Source organism: Hemitrygon akajei, chromosome 2, assembly GCF_048418815.1.
Source record: "Hemitrygon akajei chromosome 2, sHemAka1.3, whole genome shotgun sequence".
Classification (NCBI taxonomy): domain Eukaryota; kingdom Metazoa; phylum Chordata; class Chondrichthyes; order Myliobatiformes; family Dasyatidae; genus Hemitrygon; species Hemitrygon akajei.
Window position 1 is genome coordinate 175,659,754 of NC_133125.1, and position 20,137 is coordinate 175,679,890.

Below are 20,137 nucleotides of genomic sequence, written 5' to 3' on the forward strand. Positions count from 1 at the left end.
TTGCCTCACCGGGGGGAATGGAGGTGAGGGAGGAGGTGAATGGGCAGGTGTAGTGTTGCCTCACCGGAAGGAATGGAGGTGAGGGAGGAGGTGAATGGGCAGGTGTAGTGTTGCCTCACCGGGGGGAATGGAGGTGAGGGAGGAGGTGAATGGGCAGGTGTAGTGTTGCCTCACTGGAAGGAATGGAGATGAGGGAGGAGGTGAATGGGCAGGTGTAGTGTTGCCTCACTGGGGGGAATGGAGGTGAGGGAGGAGGTGAATGGACAGGTGTAGTGTTGCCTCACTGGAGGGAATGGAGCTGAGGGAGGAGGTGAATGGGCAGGTGTAGTGTTGCCTCACCGGGGGGAATGGAGGTGAGGGAGGAGGTGAATGGGCAGGTGTAGTGTTGCCTCACCGGAAGGAATGGAGGTGAGGGAGGAGGTGAATGGGCAGGTGTAGTGTTGCCTCACCGGGGGGAATGGAGGTGAGGGAGGAGGTGAATGGGCAGGTGTAGTGTTGCCTCACTGGAAGGAATGGAGATGAGGGAGGAGGTGAATGGGCAGGTGTAGTGTTGCCTCACTGGGGGGAATGGAGGTGAGGGAGGAGGTGAATGGGCAGGTGTAGTGTTGCCTCACTGGAGGGAATGGAGCTGAGGGAGGAGGTGAATGGGCAGGTGTAGTGTTGCCTCACTGGAAGGAATGGAGGTGAGGGAGGAGGTGAATGGGCAGGTGTAGTGTTGCCTCACCGGGGGGAATGGAGGTGAGGGAGGAGTGAATGGGCAGGTGTAGTGTTGCCTCACTGGAAGGAATGGAGATGAGGGAGGAGGTGAATGGACAGGTGTAGTGTTGCCTCACTGGAAGGAATGGAGATGAGGGAGGAGGTGAATGGGCAGGTGTAGTGTTGCCTCACTGGAAGGAATGGAGATGAGGGAGGTGGTGAATGGGCAGGTGTAGTGTTGCCTCACTGAAGGGAATGGAGCTGAGGGAGGAGGTGAATGGGCAGGTGTAGTACTTAGGCTGCTTGCAGGGTTAAGTGCTGGGAAGGGGATTAGTGGGGAGGGACGATTTTATATCTGGGCAGCCTCTAACCGTATGGTATGAATATCAATTTCCTCTTCTGGTAATTTTTTCCCTCCCTCCCCTCTTCACTCTGGCCTTTTACCTTCTCACCTGCCGATCACTTCTCCCTGGGTCCCCTCCTCCTTCCCTTTCTCCACTGGTCCACTTTCCTCTGCTATAAGATTCCTTCTTCTCTCATCCTTTATCATTCCCACCGACCCAGCTTCAATTATCACCTTCGAGCTGGCCTCCGTCCCCTCCTCCTCCCCCCACTTTGTTATTCTGGCATCTTCCCCCTTTTTCCTCAACCCAGAAGAAGGCTCTCAGCCCGAAACGTCGACTCTTCATTCATTTCCATAGTTGCTGCCTGACCTGCTGAGTTCCTCCAGCATTTTGTGTGTTTTGCTGTGAATGCTAAGCAGCCTCCTCTCTGATGGGAGTTGGACAAACAGTCCATGAGCAGGGTGTGTGAGATCCTTCATGATGTTACTGATCCTTTACCCACACCGTGCTCTACATACGATATGTCATTGATGGCAGGTAGGCTGGTGTCAGTGATGGGTTGGTCAGTTTTAACTCTCCATTGTGGAGCTTCCTGTTCGCCGCAGTGCAGTTTCCGTACCAAGCAGAGATGCAGCTTGTTAGGCTGCCCCCTACTGTGCATCTGTGGAATGACATGAGTATGGATGTGCAAAGTCCAGCTCTCTCAGACTCCTCAGAAAAATGAGGCATTGGTGAGCTCTCCTGCCCGTGTAGGATGTGCTCTGGGACCATGAGTGGTTGTGTGTGATGTGCACTCCCAGGAGTTTGAAATGATGTTCTATCCATACGGCTTCACTCAACGAACCTCCAAGGATGTCATCTCTAATCACTGATGCTATGTCCTCCCTGATCCTTTAGAGGTGACCATCTATCCTGAGGCTGTGCCCTCTTATTATAGACTCTCCCACCATGGGAAACATTCTTTCCATGTCTACTCCGTCTAGGCCTTCCAACATTAAAAGTTTTCAATGAGATTACCCTCATCCTTCTGAATTCCAGTGAGTACAGACCTGGAGTCATCAAACATTCCTGTGTGATAATCCCTTCATTCCTGGAATCATCCTTGTGAACCTCCTCTGGACCATCTCCAATGCCAGCAGATCTTTTCTAAATGAGGGGCCAAAAACTGTTCACAATACTCAAGCTGAAGCCTCAGCAGTGTCTTATAAAGCCTCAGCATCACATCCCTGCTCTTGTAATCTAGACCCCTTGAAATGAATGCTAACATGGCTTTTGCCTTCCTCATCACTGACTCGAACTGCAAGTTAATCTTTAGGGTGTTCTGCACAAGAACTCCCAAGTCCTTTTGCATCTCAGATTTTGGGATTTTCTCCCCATTTAGAAAATAGTCTACACATTTATTTCTACTACCAAAGTCCATGGCCATGCATTTTCCAACATTGTATTTCATTTGCCACTTTCTTGCCCATTCTCCTAATTTGTCTCGGTTCTTCTGCATTCTACCCATTTCCTCAAAACTACTTGCCTCTCCACCAATCTTCGTATCATCTGCAAACTTGGCAACAAAGCCATCTATTCCATCATCTAAATAAATTATATACAGCATAAAAAGAAGTGGTCCTAACCAACACCTGCGGAACACCACTAGTCACTGGCAGCCAACCAGAAAAGGATATATTTATTCTCACTCACTGCCTCCTACCAATCAGCCAATACTCTAAACATGTTAGGAACTTTCCAGTAATACCATGGGCTCTTAACTTGGTGAGCAGCCTCATGTGTGGCACCTTGTCAAAGGCCTTCTGAAGGTCCAAAGATACAACTTCCACAGCATTCACTTTATCTATCCTACTTGTAAGCTCCTCAAAGAATTCCAACAGATTCGTCAGGCAGGATTTTCCCAGAAGGAAACCATGCTGACTTTGTCCTATCTTGTCCTGTGACACCAAGTACTCCATCACCTCATCCTTAACAATTGACTCCAACATCTTCCCAGCCACTGAGGTCAGGCTAACTGGTCTATAATTTCCTTTCTGCTGCCTTCCTCCATTCTTAAAGAGTGGAGTGACATTTGCAATTTACCAGTCCTCTGGCACCATGCCAGAGTCCAATGATTTTTGAAAGATCATTTCTAACGCCACCATTAGAACACTATATCTTTCAGAACCCTAGGGTCCGGGTGACTTATGCACCTTTAGGTCTCTCAGCTTTTTGAGCACCTTCTCTCTTGTAATAGTAACTGTACCCACTTCTCTTCCTTCACACACTACAACATCAGGCATACTGCTAGTGTCTTCCACAGTGAAGACTGATGCAAAACACTCATTTAGTTCATCAGCCAGCTCCTTGTCCCCCGTTATTATTTCACCTGCCTCATCTTCTAGCGGTCCTATGTCCAATCTTATCTCTCAATTATTTTTAACATACTTGAAAAAACTTTTACTATCCACTTTGATATTATTTGCTAGCTTGTGTTCATATTTCATCTTTTCCCTTCTAATTAATTGTTTTAGTTGCTCTCTCTAGGTTTTTAAAAGCTTCCCAATCCTCTTTCTACTGGCATGGCTGTAGCATCTGTATTCTGGAGCACTGAGCTGCCAATCATGCCCTTCTCTCAGCCAAGTTTCTGTTATGGCTGTAACATCCCAGTCCACAGAGCCAATACACATTCTGAGTTCACTCACGTTACCTCTTCATCCTCACGCTGTGAGTTAAATGCAGTTTGACTGAGTATTCTTTTCCTTCCCTTTATCCTGATATCCTGGCTATCCTGAATACAAAATTTGCTCTTGCAAATTACTGCTTTATCCCATGTGCTGCTCCTGCTCAGAGTTCCATCCCACCCCCTAACGTTCTTGCAAGGATATTGGCCCCTCTCTGGTTAAAGTGTAACCTGTCCCTCTTGTACAGGTTGCTTCCATCCCCAGAAGAAATCCCAAGAACCTGAACCTCTCCCCCTGCTCCAGCACCTCAGCCATGAATTCATCCGGCCTATCTTACTATTTCCGACCTTGCTTGGTGTCCCAGATTATAAAGATCAGCATGCCATGTGTGTTCTTCTCCACACTGTCAAACAATGTTCCTTCTTAGAGATCTGTGAACTTGGAGCAATGGTCCAAATTCCACCCTGCCCTTAAATTCACTTGGTCCATTTCTGACACATCTCTCTCTCTCTCCTTTCTTGATCTATTTGTCACCATGTGTGGTAAGAGGCTGTCTCTTGATATCTATTGTAAACCTACCAAATCCCACAGCTATATTGACTGTACCACCTCCCAACCTGTCTCCTGTAAAAATGCCATTCTCTTCTATGAGTTCCTTTGTGTCTGTGTGGTGAGGTTTTCCTTTCTGGGAAAGCAGAGATGCCCTACTTCTTCAAGGAACAGGGTTTCTCTTCCTCCACAATAGGCGCTTCCATCACTCACATCTCCTCCATTTCACAGACATCTGCCCTTGACACATCACTGACCGAGTTCCTCTTGTCTTCACCTACCACCCACGGGACTCAGTATCCTTAACACTGACCGAGTTCCTCTTGTCTTCACCTCCCACCCACGGGACTCTGTATCTTTAACACTGACCGAGTTCCTCTTGTCTTCACCTCCCACCCACGGGACTCTGTATCCTTAACACTGACCGAGTTCCTCTTGTCTTCAACTCCCACCCACGGGACTCTGTATCCTTAACACTGACCGAGTTCCTCTTGTCTTCACCTCCCACCCACGGGACTCTGTATCCTTAACACTGACCGAGTTCCTCTTGTCTTCACCTCCCACCCACGGGACTCTGCATCCTTAACACTGACCGAGTTCCTCTTGTCTTCACCTCCCACCCACGGGACTCTGCATCCTTAACACTGACCGAGTTCCTCTTGTCTTCACCTCCCACCCACGGGACTCTGCATCCTTAACACTGACCGAGTTCCTCTTGTCTTCACCTCCCACCCACGGGACTCTGCATCCTTAACACTGACCGAGTTCCTCTTGTCTTCACCTCCCACCCACGGGACTCTGCATCCTTAACACTGACCGAGTTCCTCTTGTCTTCACCTCCCACCCACGGGACTCTGCATCCTTAACACTGACCGAGTTCCTCTTGTCTTCACCTCCCACCCACGGGACTCTGCATCCTTAACACTGACCGAGTTCCTCTTGTCTTCACCTCCCACCCACGGGACTCTGCATCCTTAACACTGACCGAGTTCCTCTTGTCTTCACCTCCCACCCACGGGACTCTGCATCCTTAACACTGACCGAGTTCCTCTTGTCTTCACCTCCCACCCACGGGACTCTGCATCCTTAACACTGACCGAGTTCCTCTTGTCTTCACGTCCCACCCACGGGACTCTGCATCCTTAACACTGACCGAGTTCCTCTTGTCTTCACCTCCCACCCACGGGACTCTGCATCCTTAACACAGACCGAGTTCCTCTTGCCTTCACCTCCCACCCACGGGACTCTGTATCCTTAACACTGACCGAGTTCCTCTTGTCTTCACCTCCCACCCACGGGTCTCTGCATCCAGCACATCATTCTCTGCACCATCCGCCATCCCGGTGGCCAACCATTTCAATCCAGGCTCCCTTCTGGCTTGTCAGTCCATGGTCTCCTCTGCTGCCATGATGAGGCAACTCCCAGGTTGGAGGAGCAACACCTCATATTCCATCTGGTGGCCTCCAACTTGATGACATGAATATTGATTTCTTCAACTTCCAGTAATTTTTCTCCCCCTCCTTCCTTCTTCTTCTATTTGCCACTGTACCCACCTCTCCTCACCTGCCTATTACCCCTCTTCTTTCCCTTTCTGTAGATGGAGTTCAACCCAGATAAGTGTGAGGTGGTTCATTTTGGTACGTCATATATGATGGCAGAATATAGCATTAATGGCAAGACTCTTGACAGTGTGGAGGATCAGAGGGATCTTGGGGTCCGAGTCCATAGGACACTCAAAGCTGCTACGCAGATTGACTCTATGGTTAAGAAGGCAGACAGTGCTTTGGCCTTCATCAATCGTGGGATTGAGTTTAAGAGCTGAGAGCTAATGTTGCAGCTGTATAGGACCCTGGTCAGACCCCACTTGGAGTACTGTGCTCAGTTCTGGTCACCTCACTACAGGAAGGACGTGGAAGCCATAGAAAGGTTGCACAGGAGATTTACAAGGATGTTGTCTGGATTGGGGAGCATGCCTTATGAGAATAGATTGAGTGAACTCGGCCTTTTCTCATTGGAGCAACGGAGGATGAGAGGTGATCTGATAGAGGTGTATAAGATGATGAGAGGCATTGATCATGTGGATAGTCAGAGGCTTTTTCCCAGGGCTGAAATGGCTAGCATGAGAGGACACAGTTTTAAGGTGCTTGGAAGAAGATACAGAGGAGATGTCAGGGGTAAGTTTTTTTTTTACGCAGACAATGGTGAGTGTGTGGAAAGGGCTGCCAGCGGCAGTGGTGGAGGCGGATATGATAGGGTCTTTTAAAGATTCCTGGATGGGTAAATGGAGCTTAGTAAAATAGAGGGCTGTGGGTAAGCCTAGGTAGTTCTAAGCTAAGTGCATGTTTGGCACAGCTTCGTGGGCTGAAGGGCCTGTATTGTGCTGTAGGTTTTCTATGTTTCTTCCACATTCCACTCCCTTTTCCTATCATATTCTTTCTCCAGCCCTTTGCCTTTTCTACCTAGCACCTCCCAGCATCTTCCTTCGTCCCCCTCCTGCACCCTCCTGGCTTCACATAGCACCATCGAGATTGTTCTCCTTCCCCTTCCCCTCTTCCTTTTCCTGGCTTCTTCCCCCTTCTTTCCAGTCCTGATTAAAGGTCTCAGCCCGAGACATCGACTGTTTATTAATTTCCATAGTTGCTGCCTGACCTGCTGAGTTCCTCCAGCATTTTGTGTGCCTTGCTCTGAACTTGGAATCCTCAGTCTCTCTGTTCAACATTTTTACCCCATACTGCAGATGTCCAAGTCCTATTTCAACTCTGCAACATGGATGACCTTGTACTTGTCAGGATTAAGTTCCAGTTGCTAATGCTCTACCCAACTTTCCATCTGCTCCATATCCGATTGCAGACTTGGATAACATTCCTCACCATCCACACCACCCCCAATTGCCATGTCATCTGTAAACTTGCTGATCATACCTCCTACACTCACAACTAAGTCATTAATATATATCACAAAATGCAGAAGTCCTGCAACCATTCACTACCGTACACAAGTAGGTGCAGACTTCAAATCAGAAAAAAACATTCTTCCAACACGACCTCTGCCTTCTGTCACCAAGCTGATTTTGGATCCCTTTAGCTGGATCACCTTGGATCCCAGGTGTGTTAGGCTTCTGGATCAGCCTCTCATGTGGGACCATGTCAAATGGCTTACTAAAGTCCACATGGAGAACATCTTTCACATTGCCTCCAGCAATCTTCTTTGCCTTCTCCTCAGATTAAAGAGATATGGTTTTACTGACTCTGTCCTTACTGACAATCCATAATCAGATCCTGATCTCTCCAATTATACACAGCTCCCATGACTTGAATTTCCTCCAATAATTTCCATGCAGGCACAGATGGAAATCAAGTTCAAGTTGCTTTTATTGTCATTTTGACCATAAACTGCTTGGTACAGCACACAGTAGAAACGAAACAACATTCTTCCAGGATCCTGGTGCTACATGAAACAACATAAAACTACACTAGACTATGTGAGACAGCATAAGGCTACATTAGACTACATGAGACAACATAAAAACTGCACTAGACTACAGACCTGCAAAGGACTACATAAAGTGCACCAGGCAGTGCAGGGCAGTACAATAATTAATAAACAAGACAATAGGCACAGTGGAGGATGAATTACAATGTCAGTCTAGACTCTGAATATTGAGGAATCTGATGGCTTGGGGGAGGAAACTGTTGCACAGTCTGGTCGTGAGAGCCTGAATGCTTCAGTGCCTTTTGCCAGATGGCAGGAGGGAGAAGAGTTTGTATGATGGGTGCATGGGGTCCTTCATAATGCTGTTTGCTTTGTGGATGCTGCATGTAGTGTAAATGTCCATGATGGCGGGAAGAGAGACACTGATGATCTTCTCAGCTGACCTCACTGTCCGCTGCAGTGTCTTGCGATCCAAGATTCAGCAATTTCCGAACCAGGCAGTGATGCAGCTGCTCAGGATGCTCTCGATACATCCTCTTTTAAAAGTGGTGAAGATGGGGGTTGGGAGATGGACTTTCCTCAGCCTTTGCAGCAAGTAGAGACACTGCTGGGCTTTCTTTGCTATGGAGCTGGTGTTGAGGGACCAGGTGAGATTCTCCGCCAGGCGAACACCAAGAAATGTGGTGCTCTTAACAATCTCAACGGAGGAGTCGTCAATGTTCAGAGGTTGCTCAGTCGTCAATGGAGAGAGGTTGCTCTGTGCTCTCCTGAAGTCAACATCCATCTCTTTTGTTTTGTTCACATTCCAGAGACAGGTTGTTGGCTCTGCGCCAGTCTGTTAGCCGCTGTACCTCCTCTCTGTATGCTGACTTGATGCTCTTGCTGATGAGACCCAACAGGGTCGTGTCATCAGCGAATTTGATGATGTGGTTCGAGCTGTGTGTTGCAGCACAGTCGTGGGTCAGCAGAGTGAACAGCAGTGGACTGAGCACACAGCCCTGGGGGGCTCCCATACTCAGTGTGATGGTGTTGGAGATGCTGCTCAAACTCAAATCAAAAGTTCTGGACTTCCACAATCCAGCAGGAGTCCCAAACCCCACCAGCTCACCTACTCAGAGATCCCAGCACCTCTGTGCAGAACCTCCAACAGAATCCAGCAAAATCTGAGCCAGAACTGTTCCCGACTGACAGCAGCCAGCTAGGACAGATTTGATAATGTGCTGGAGAGTTCCCCTCAACTGCTCCCTGAAAAGCTTAAGTGATGGTGAGATCAGGGGAAGGTTTTCACAGTGATCGAGTTGTTTAAAGAAGCTTTGATTTTGATACTTACTGCAAACTGGAAAGAATCTGGATAACGCTGTCACAAATGTGACCCCTGATACAGTCAATATGATCCAGACTGGAATGTTGGTCTTGCAGCTTTGATCTGAAATGTACAGAAGTGAACCCACTGAGTAAATTCACACTGATTCTCCACACCCACACCCAGTTTAAACGTACATTTCACACAGTCATATGTCCAATGGCATTTATGAGACAAAGCAACAAGTTAATCACACAACAAAGTAAATTTATTATCAAAATATGAATATATCCCCATGTACTAACTTAAGATTCACTTTCTTGCAGGAATTCACAGAAGTACAGAGAAATACAACAGAAACAATGAATAACTACACACAAACACAGACAGACAAACAATCAAATTGAAAAGACTGCTGAAGGGTCTCGGCCAGAAACGTCGAGTGTACTCTTTTCCATAAATGCTGCCTGGCTGCTGAGTTCCTCCAGTATTTTGTGTGTGTTGCTTGGATTCCCAGCATCAGCAGATTTTGTCTTGTTCATTTAAATGTATTTAATTTATTACATGCAAACACAAAACTAATTCCTCAAAAGAGGTAAACATGTGAAACCTGTAAAATTCCCCACACACCAAGATCTACAACAGCTACACAGTCAGCACTAATTACACTGCAAAATGGAAATGCTAACACTACTTTCTCTCTCCTTCACTAACTCACCTTCTCTCTCCTCCAACAGTGATAGTCCTTCCCTCTCTCCTCATTCTCCATCAGTCAGACAACTCTTTCCCCTTCTCTACACTGTACATCCTCCCATCACACACACACCACCCTGACTGGTTCCCCTCTCCCACTCCTCCATCTGTTCATCACACACACACACCACCCCGACTGGTTCCCCTCTCCCACTCCTCCATCTGTTCATCACACACACACACCACCCCGACTGGTTCCCCTCTCCCACTCCTCCATCTGTCCATCACACACACACACACACACACACCACCCCGACTGGTTCCCCTCTCCCACTCCTCCATCTGTCCATCACACACACACACCACCCCGACTGGTTCCCCTCTCCCACTCCTCCATCTGTCCATCACACACACACACACACCACCCTGACTGGTTCCCCTCTCCCACTCCTCCATCTGTCCATCACACACACACACACCACCCCGACTGGTTCCCCTCTCCCACTCCTCCATCTGTCCATCACACACACACACACCACCCCGACGGTTTCCCCTCTCCCACTCCTCCATCTGTCCATCACACACACACACACCACCCCGACTGGTTCCCCTCTCCCACTCCTCCATCTGTCCATCACACACACACACACACCACACCGACTGGTTCCCCTCTCCCACTCCTCCATCTGTCCATCACACACACACACACACACACCACCCCGACTGGTTCCCCTCTCCCACTCCTCCATCTGTCCATCACACACACACACACACACCACCCCGACTGGTTCCCCTCTCCCACTCCTCCATCTGTCCATCACACACACACACCACCCCGACTGGTTCCCCTCTCCCACTCCTCCATCTGTCCATCACACACACACACCACCCCGACTGGTTCCCCTCTCCACCTACTCCATCTGTCCATCACACACACACACACACCACCCCGACTGGTTCCCCTCTCCCACTCCTCCATCTGTTATCACACACACACACACACACACACCACCCCGACTGGTTCCCCTCTCCCACTCCTCCATCTGTCCATCACACACACACACACCACCCCGACTGGTTCCCCTCTCCCACTCCTCCATCTGTCATCACACACACACACCACCCCGACTGGTTCCCCTCTCCCACTCCTCCATCTGTCCATCACACACACACACACACACCACCCCGACTGGTTCCCCTCTCCCACTCCTCCATCTGTCCATCACACACACACACACACACCACCCCGACTGGTTCCCCTCTCCCACTCCTCCATCTGTCCATCACACACACACACCACCCCGACTGGTTCCCCTCTCCCACTCCTCCATCTGTCCATCACACACACACACACACCACACCGACTGGTTCCCCTCTCCCACTCCTCCATCTGTCCATCACACACACACACCACCCCGACTGGTTCCCCTCTCCCACTCCTCCATCTGTCCGTCACACACACACACACACCACCCCGACTGGTCCCCCTCTCCCACTCCTCCATCTGTCCATCACACAGACACACCACCCCGACTGGTTCCCCTCTCCCACTCCTCCATCTGTCCATCACACACACACACACACACACCACCCCGACTGGTTCCCCTATCCCACTCCTCCATCTGTCATCACACACACACAGACACCACCCCGACTGGTTCCCCTCTCCCACTCCTCCATCTGTCCATCACACACACACACCACCCCGACTGGTTCCCCTCTCCCACTCCTCCATCTGTCCATCACACACACACACACCACCCCGACTGGTTCCCCTATCCCACTCCTCCATCTGTCATCACACACACACAGACACCACCCCGACTGGTTCCCCTCTCCCACTCCTCCATCTGTCCATCACACACACACACCACCCCGACTGGTTCCCCTCTCCCACTCCTCCATCTGTCCATCGCACACACACACACACACACACACACACACCACCCCGACTGCTTCCCCTCTCCCACTCCTCCATCTGTCCATCACACACACACACCACCCCGACTGGTTCCCCTCTCCCACTCCTCCATCTGTCATCACACACACACACACACACACACACACACCACCCCGACTGGTTCCCCTCTCCCACTCCTCCATCTGTCCATCACACACACACACACACACACACACACACACACACACACACACACACACACACACACACACACACACACACACACACGCACACACCACCCCGACTGGTTCCCCTCTCCCACTCCTCCATCTGTCCATCACACACACACACACACACACACACACACACACACACACACACACACACACACACACACACACACACACACACACACACCACCCCGACTGGTTCCCCTCTCCCACTGCTCTCCATCTGCCCATCACACACACACACACACACCACCCCGACTGGTTCCCCTCTCCCACTCCTCCATCTGTCATCACACACACACAGACACCACCCCGACTGGTTCCCCTCTCCCACTCCTCCATCTGTCCATCACACACACACACCACCCCGACTGGTTCCCCTCTCCCACTCCTCCATCTGTCATCACACACACACACACACACACACCACCCCGACTGCTTCCCCTCTCCCACTCCTCCATCTGTCCATCACACACACACACCACCCCGACTGGTTCCCCTCTCCCACTCCTCCATCTGTCATCACACACACACACACACCACCCCGACTGCTTCCCCTCTCCCACTGCTCCATCTGTCCATCACACACACACACCACCCCGACTGCTTCCCCTCTCCCACTCCTCCATCTGTCCATCACACACACACACCACCCCGACTGGTTCCCCTCTCCCACTCCTCCATCTGTCCATCACACACACACACACACACACACACACACCACCCCGACTGGTTCCCTTCTCCCACTCCTCCATCTGTCCATCACACACACACACACACACACACACACACACACACACACACACACACACACACACACACACACACACACACACACACACGCACACACCACCCCGACTGGTTCCCCTCTCCCACTCCTCCATCTGTCCATCACACACACACACACACACACCACCCCGACTGGTTCCCCTCTCTCACTCCTCCATCTGTCCATCACACACACACACACCACCCCGACTGGTTCCCCTCTCCCACTCCTCCATCTGTCCATCACACACACACACCACCCCGACTGGTTCCCCTCTCCCACTCCTCCATCTGTCCATCGCACACACACACACACACACACACACCACCCCGACTGGTTCCCCTCTCCCACTCCTCCATCTGTCCATCACACACACACACACACCACACCGACTGGTTCCCCTCTCCCACTCCTCCATCTGTCCATCACACACACACACACTCCACCCCGACTGGTTCCCCTCTCCCACTCCTCCATCTGTCCATCACACACACACACCACCCCGACTGGTTCCCCTCTCCCACTCCTCCATCTGTCCATCGCACACACACACACACACACACACACACACCACCCCGACTGCTTCCCCTCTCCCACTCCTCCATCTGTCCATCACACACACACACCACCCCGACTGGTTCCCCTCTCCCACTCCTCCATCTGTCCATCACACACACACACACACCACCCCGACTGGTTCCCCTCTCCCACTCCTCCATCTGTCCATCACACACACACACACACACACACACACACACACACCACCCCGACTGGTTCCCCTCTCCCACTCCTCCATCTGTCCATCACACACACACACACACACACACACACACACACACACACACACACACACACACACACACACACACACACACACACACACACACACACACACACACACACCACCCCGACAGGTTCCCCTCTCCCACTCCTCCATCTGTCCATCACACACACACACACACACACACACACACACACACACACACACACACACACACACACACACACACACACACACACACACACACACACACACACACCACCCCGACTGGTTCCCCTCTCCCACTGCTCTCCATCTGCCCATCACACACACACACACACACCACCCCGACTGGTTCCCCTCTCCCACTCCTCCATCTGTCCATCACACACACACACACACCACCCCGACTGGTTCCCCTATCTCACTCATCTCCATCTGCCCTCCCCCCCCATTCCATTTATTCCATGTTCCACTTTTCCTTCTGATCAGATTCAATCACCTTCAGCCCTTTGTCGTCTCCACCCATCACCTTCCCGTTCTGGTGTGAACCCCACTCTCCCCTCCTATATCTGACCATTAACCCTCCTCACCTGGATCCACCCGTCACCTTCCCGTTCTGGTGTGAACCCCACTCTCCCCTCCTATATCTGACCATTATCCCTCCTCACCTGGATCTACCCGTCACCTTCCCGTTCTGGTGTGAACTCCACTCTCCCCTCCTATATCTGACCATTATCCCTCCTCACCTGGATCCACCCGTCACCTTCCCGTTCTGGTGTGAACCCCACTCTCCTCTCCTATATCTGACCATTATCCCTCCTCACCTGGATCCACCCGTCACCTTCCCGTTCTGGTGTGAACCCTACTCTCCCCTCCTATATCTGACCATTATCCCTCCTCACCTGGATCCACCCATCACCTTCCCGTTCTGGTGTGAACCCCACGCTCCCCTCCTATATCTGACCATTATCCCTCCTCACCTGGATCCACCCATCACCTTCCCGTTCTGGTGTGAACCCCACGCTCCCCTCCTATATCTGACCATTATCCCTCCTCACCTGGATCCACCCGTCTCCTGCCAGAGTTTGATCTGCACCTTTTGTCTCCACCCTCTTATACCGGCCATATTCTCTCGATCTGTCAGACCAGATCCACATCTGCTTGTCCTCAGATGGTGAGGGTGAGTCTCCCTCGGGAACCTCTGCTGTTCTCATGGTGACACTGGTATGGACTCCAGGATACTGACCCAGTGACAATAAACTGCCTCCCTGTCTTCACCTGATACCTGATATCATTACTATCTGGTCATTATTGAGCTGTAACCCAGTGACAGGCATTTACAAGTCACGGAGATGGTGATTGGTGAGATTGACTCTCCATTTACTGGTGGTAGCTGGACAGTGACACACACTCAGAAGTCCGGACACACCCTGTATAACCTACAGTGTCTATATTGGGTCAAACCTCCAGCAGGTCTCCCAGTCCTCAGCTGTAGACTGTGGGACTGAGGACTGCAGGTGCTGGTGTTCCATATAAAGCAGTTCACAATGTACTGACTGAGATACTCATTCCATTCCTGCACTGAGTAACACAGCGACCATTTTAATGTAATTTAAGAATATTTGTGCACATACCTTTAGACACAATCCAGCAAATGAGGGCAATGAGGATGAAGACAAGAGCCACAATGTTACAAATATTCAGGCACCACAACCACTGCTTGTCTCCTAGAGTCCACAGGGAGAAATGAACAACAACATTAGAACTGTTTCAAACTGTTTCAAAACTGATCAACACAAACAGTTCTACATATGTTTCAGTGGACAAGTGTTCCAGATAACAGACATGGACTGGGATTGGTCAGGTTGGCTGTGATAATGAATGTCCTAAACATGAGACAATCCCACCAGGTTGGAAAAGGACCAGGTGTCAGAGCAATGCAGTGAGGGAGGTTCAGAGAGTTCACTCCACTGTCAGTGTGTGGAGATCCCCGGAGAGACTAAAGACCTTGTCGTTAGATCTGGAAACATATTGTAAAACCTGGGTATCCGTTATCCTCAGGCCGTGAAGATGGAAATGGCAGGAAGACTGCAGTCTCTCTGTGTACACACTGAGCCAATGAGACAAGACCCCACTGTAAATAAGCTCAGTCGTATTATCCCAGTGATCCAGTGCTGCAATTGATATGGTCCTACCAGTCAGCCAATCAGGATGGTGGAATTGGGAGAAGGTTCTGGAGAAAGCTGGGTGGAGAGACAGTTGTGATGGACACTGGTGGGGTTCTTGGTCTTTTGGCGGGAGATGGAGAGAGGAGAGGATCGGGAGAGGCAGCCGCAGGATTCGATCCGACGGGAAGGCGTGATTCAAAGGAGTGCAGAATGGGAAGTTCTACTGGAGATCGGAAATGAGGAGTTGGCGCCGTGAGTAAGGGACACACCAAGATTTTGGAAGATATGATCTCCAACACTGTGCACATTTCATGGAGAGGACTGTTGGGACATGAACTTGCTTGAGGTACTGGTGTACATGAATGATCTCATAGTGTTCGAGTCCACACTGGAGGAGCACAAGACGAGACTAATGAAGGTGCTGGACCGCCTGAAAACTGAAGGGTTAAAACTGTCACTGGACAAATGCCAGTTCTGCACAATGTCAGTCAATTACGTCAGGCACATAGTGTCTCAGGATGGAATATCTATGTATCTGACCACATGGCCAAGGCCCAAGAATTTGAGAACTCTACTCTCATTCCATGGATTCTGTGGGTTCTACCAGAGATTTGTGAAGGATTACTCCAAAGTAAGCCACCCTTTGAATCAGCTTCTGTGTGGTTACCCTCCCTTGGGGAATAAAGGGAGGAGAACAAAAGGAGAAGAAGGGAATAAAGGTAGGAGAACAAAAGGAGAAGAAGGTGATGTTTATCTTAGTCCTTCAGAGTATTTTGGAGAAAGATGGGATGCCAAATGTGAAGAGTCTTTCAGCTGCTGAAAGAGCTGCTGACTGAAGCACCTGTGTTGAGCTTTGCAAACTCCCAGTTGCTGTACGTCCTGCACACCGACACCAGCCCCGAGGGTTTCATCAGCTGGAGTCTGTCACCCTCTGAACGAAACTACCCTGTGCACAAATTGGTGTTTCTGGCATTGAAAATGGTTGTGGTGCATAGGTTAGGTGACTATCGATACAGTGCCAAATTGGATATGAGGACAGACAACAATCCTGACCTTGGTGAAGTTGGATGCCACAGGTCACCGTTGGTCAGCAGCATTGTCTGTTTATGATTTCAGCCTGAAATATCGGCTGGGGAATCAGAACATTGATGTGGATTCATTGTCCTGATGGTCACATGAGTGGACGGAGAGTGGGAGAGTGCTCCTGCCTCTGGTGTTAAAGCAATGTGCCAGCTTTCTACCACAGGGAAATCAGCAGCAAGGCTGTGGCAGGATAGAGCTGTGGATCATTTGGGAGCTTCGGGTTGTGCCATTCCACAAGTTTATTGCAACTTGACAGCTCTGGATACAAAGCAGGTGCCTGTCTTGAGTCCTGTGGAATTGGCAGTAGCCCAGTGAGACAACCCTTGTATAGGTGCCATTTGGTCATCTGTTGTAGAAGGGGATATGACCCAAGTTGAAAAGATGAAACACCCTACCATACCCCTACTGATGAGGGAATGGAACAAACTGGAGTTGAGGAACCAGGTTTCATACAGGGTCACGTCTCCAGACAGGACTCAGCATTCCCAGTTGGTTTTGTCTGAGAAGCATCAGAGAATTGTGTTGATGTCACTCCATGATGATTCTGGTTATTTGGGGTTTGACAAGACTGTTGGTCAGAAAAAATGACAATCTACAAATCAGTCAATTCAAATGAATCAAGGACAGTGGAAGTAGATAATTTGTCTTTGTTCCTGCCACATGCTTGCAGAGATGGAGGCTGCCATTTTGTGAAGACACTCTATTCTCCATTTTGTGAGCTTGACATGCTGGGCTTGATCAATGCTTTAAAGAAGACACAATGATACTTCAGATAATCTGCTGGACTGGAGATCATTTCCAAGTCATTTGTGAGATGTACTTTGATTGGATATAACATGCAGGTTTGTGAATGTTGGGGCTGATGCCTGCCTGAAGTGATTCAAGCTCATTGTTGATTGAGAACGGAGCTATAAATTATCGACCGTCACTTGATGGGAAGAGGGCAATAAATGGATGTTGGCTTGGAGCAGAGCCAATAACAAGGTGTTGAAGAACAGACACATGACCCGGGTCCAATGACACTGGAATGCAATATTTGAATCGATAAGGAATGGATATAAAAGTGGATGCTTTGTGTGTGCATGTAATGGTAACTTTTAAGAATAACCTTCGCAGATACAAGCGTGAGGAACCCTGTGTGAAACACGTGGTGAGTGAATCGGGGCAATGAGGAACACCTGGCCAGCGTAAACTCCTTTGCCCGGGTAATACCTTGGCTATTCTTTCACTGTTCAGGACAGTCAGGGATACTTAGCGGGGGTGAACACGAGTTATTTAGTGTACAAATTCACGTTCTTGTTAGTTTAAACAATAAAGGTACTTGTCAGTAAATACAGATCTCACTGCCCTTACGAATCATCCTTATAAGCAATATTTTTTTAACAACAAGACCTGCAGATTGGTCTGAGATCGGTTCTATTGGCCTCGAATGAAGCCTGAGGTTTGAGAGTACTGTAAGTCCTGCCTTTGATCTATTTGGAGGAAGCAGAAGTCGGCTGATAACTGGGTGTCTACGCCTTACATAACGGACAGCCAGATGCCAAATGCGCCAGTTTTCCAGGTGAAGCCAGAAGATGGGAATGGCCCTGTCAAAATTCTCCACTGGGATCACATTTTACCCCGAGGGCAGGAGGTACATGTTGACCAAAAGCCTGACACGGACCCTACACCTAGTAGGAGAAGAGCAGAGAGGCAATCAGCGGAAAGAGCTGAAAAGGACCAAACCACTGAATGCTGTACGGACTCAGAGGATGAGGAAATGGGGGTGTGGTATACGTTACCATATGCAAACTCTGAAACTTTGTTTAGAGGAACAAAGTTGCAGAGAGATCGTTGACTTTTGCAAAGAAGGTGGTTTTAACTTTCCACATATTGACAGAGACTCCCATAGTGTAAAAGGACTAGATGGGATAGGGTTTGTTATATGTGTTCAGGGAGGTTTCCTCAGTCAGTACGTAGAAGTCCCAATGTGGGAATGTGTGATATTTAATCTGTTCTTAGGGAATGAGACAGGGCAGGTGACAGGAGTTTGTGTAGGTGAACACTTTGCATCGAGTGATCACAATGCCATTAGATTCAAAGCAAATTTGCCAAAAGTTGGGACTGATCCGCAGGTTGTGATTCTAAATCAGAAAAAGGCCAACTTTGAAGGTATCAGATATCAGAAAGGATCTGGCAAGTATGGACTGGGACAGGCTGTTTTCTGGCAAAAGCATACTTGGTAAGTGGGAGACCTTCAAAAATGAAACTTTGAAAGTGCTAACCTTGTGTGTGACTGTCAGAATAAAAGGTAAAGGTAACAGCTGTAGGAAACCTTGGTTTTCCAGAGATATTGAGGCCTGATTATGATAAAAAGGTTAATTCCAGGCACAAACAAGAGAGAAGCTGCAGATGCTGGAAGTCCAAGCAACACACAAAATGCTGGAGGAACTCAGCAGCCAGACAGCATCTATGGAAAAAGTACAGTCGGTGTTTCATGCTGAGACCCTTCGGCAGGGCTGGAGAAAAAAAGATGAGGAGTAGATTTAAAAGGTGTGGAGGAGGGAGATAGAAACACAAGGTGACGGGTGAAACCAGGAGGGGGAGAGATGACGTAGAGAGCTGGGAAGTTGATTGGTGAAAGAGATACAGGGCTGGAGAAGGGGGAGTCTGATAGGAGAGAACAGAAGGCCATGGAAGAAAGAAAAGGGGAGAGGAGTACCAGAGGGTGGCAAGGAGATGAGGTGAGAGAGGGAAAAGGGGACGGGGAATGGTGAAGGAGAGTGGACGACATTACCGTAAGTTAGAGAAATCGATGTTCATGACATCAGGTTGGAGGCTATCAGACGGAATATAAGGTGTTGTTCCTCCAACCTGAGTGTGGCCTCAGTCTGACTAGAGGAGGCCATGGATTGACATATCAGAATGGGAATGGGAAGTGGAATTAAATGGGTGGCCACTGGGAGATCCCGCTTCTTCTGGCAGATGGAGCGTAGATGCTCGGTGAAACGGGCTCCCAATCTACGTCAGGTCTCACCGATATAAAGGAGGCCACACCGAGAGCACCGGATACAGTATATAACCCCAACAGACTCACAGGTGAAGTGTCGTCTCACCCGGAAAGACTGTTTGGGGCCCTAAATAGTAGTGAGGGAGGACAGGTAGGGGCAGGTGAAGCACTCGTTCACTTGCAAGGATAAGTGTCAAGAGGGAGATCAGTGGGGAGGGATGAACGGACAAGGGAGTTGCATAGGGACCGATCCCTGTGGAAAGCAGAAAATGGGTTGGGGGGGGGGGGGGGTGAGAGGGAAAGATGTACTTGGTAGTGGGATCCTGTTGGAGATGGCAGAAGTTCCAGAGAATTATGTGCTGGATGTGATGTCTGGCGGGGTGGTAGGTGAGGGCAAGAGGGACCCTATCCCTGGCAGGGTGGCATGAGGAAGGGGTAAGATGGGCTGAAAAATGGCAGATGGAATTTGATGCAGACAAGTGGAGTCACAGGTAGGTAGAGTCATAAAGACAGCTTTGGGCACTTTGGCCTTCATAAATCAAAGTGCTGAGTACT

General features: G+C 49.6%; 1 protein-coding gene across 1 annotated transcript in view; it reads right to left on the minus strand.

Moving 5' to 3' along the window:
• Window positions 1-20,137, minus strand: part of LOC140718718 (uncharacterized) — a 145,523-nt gene that overhangs the window by 11,509 nt on the left and 113,877 nt on the right. The window contains exons 15-16 of the mRNA XM_073032815.1: window positions 14,977-15,069; window positions 9,015-9,110 (exon numbers count right to left, since the gene is read on the minus strand). Of these exons, the coding sequence (XP_072888916.1) occupies window positions 9,015-9,110; window positions 14,977-15,069 (189 nt within the window). The remainder of the gene's footprint in view (window positions 1-9,014; window positions 9,111-14,976; window positions 15,070-20,137) is intronic.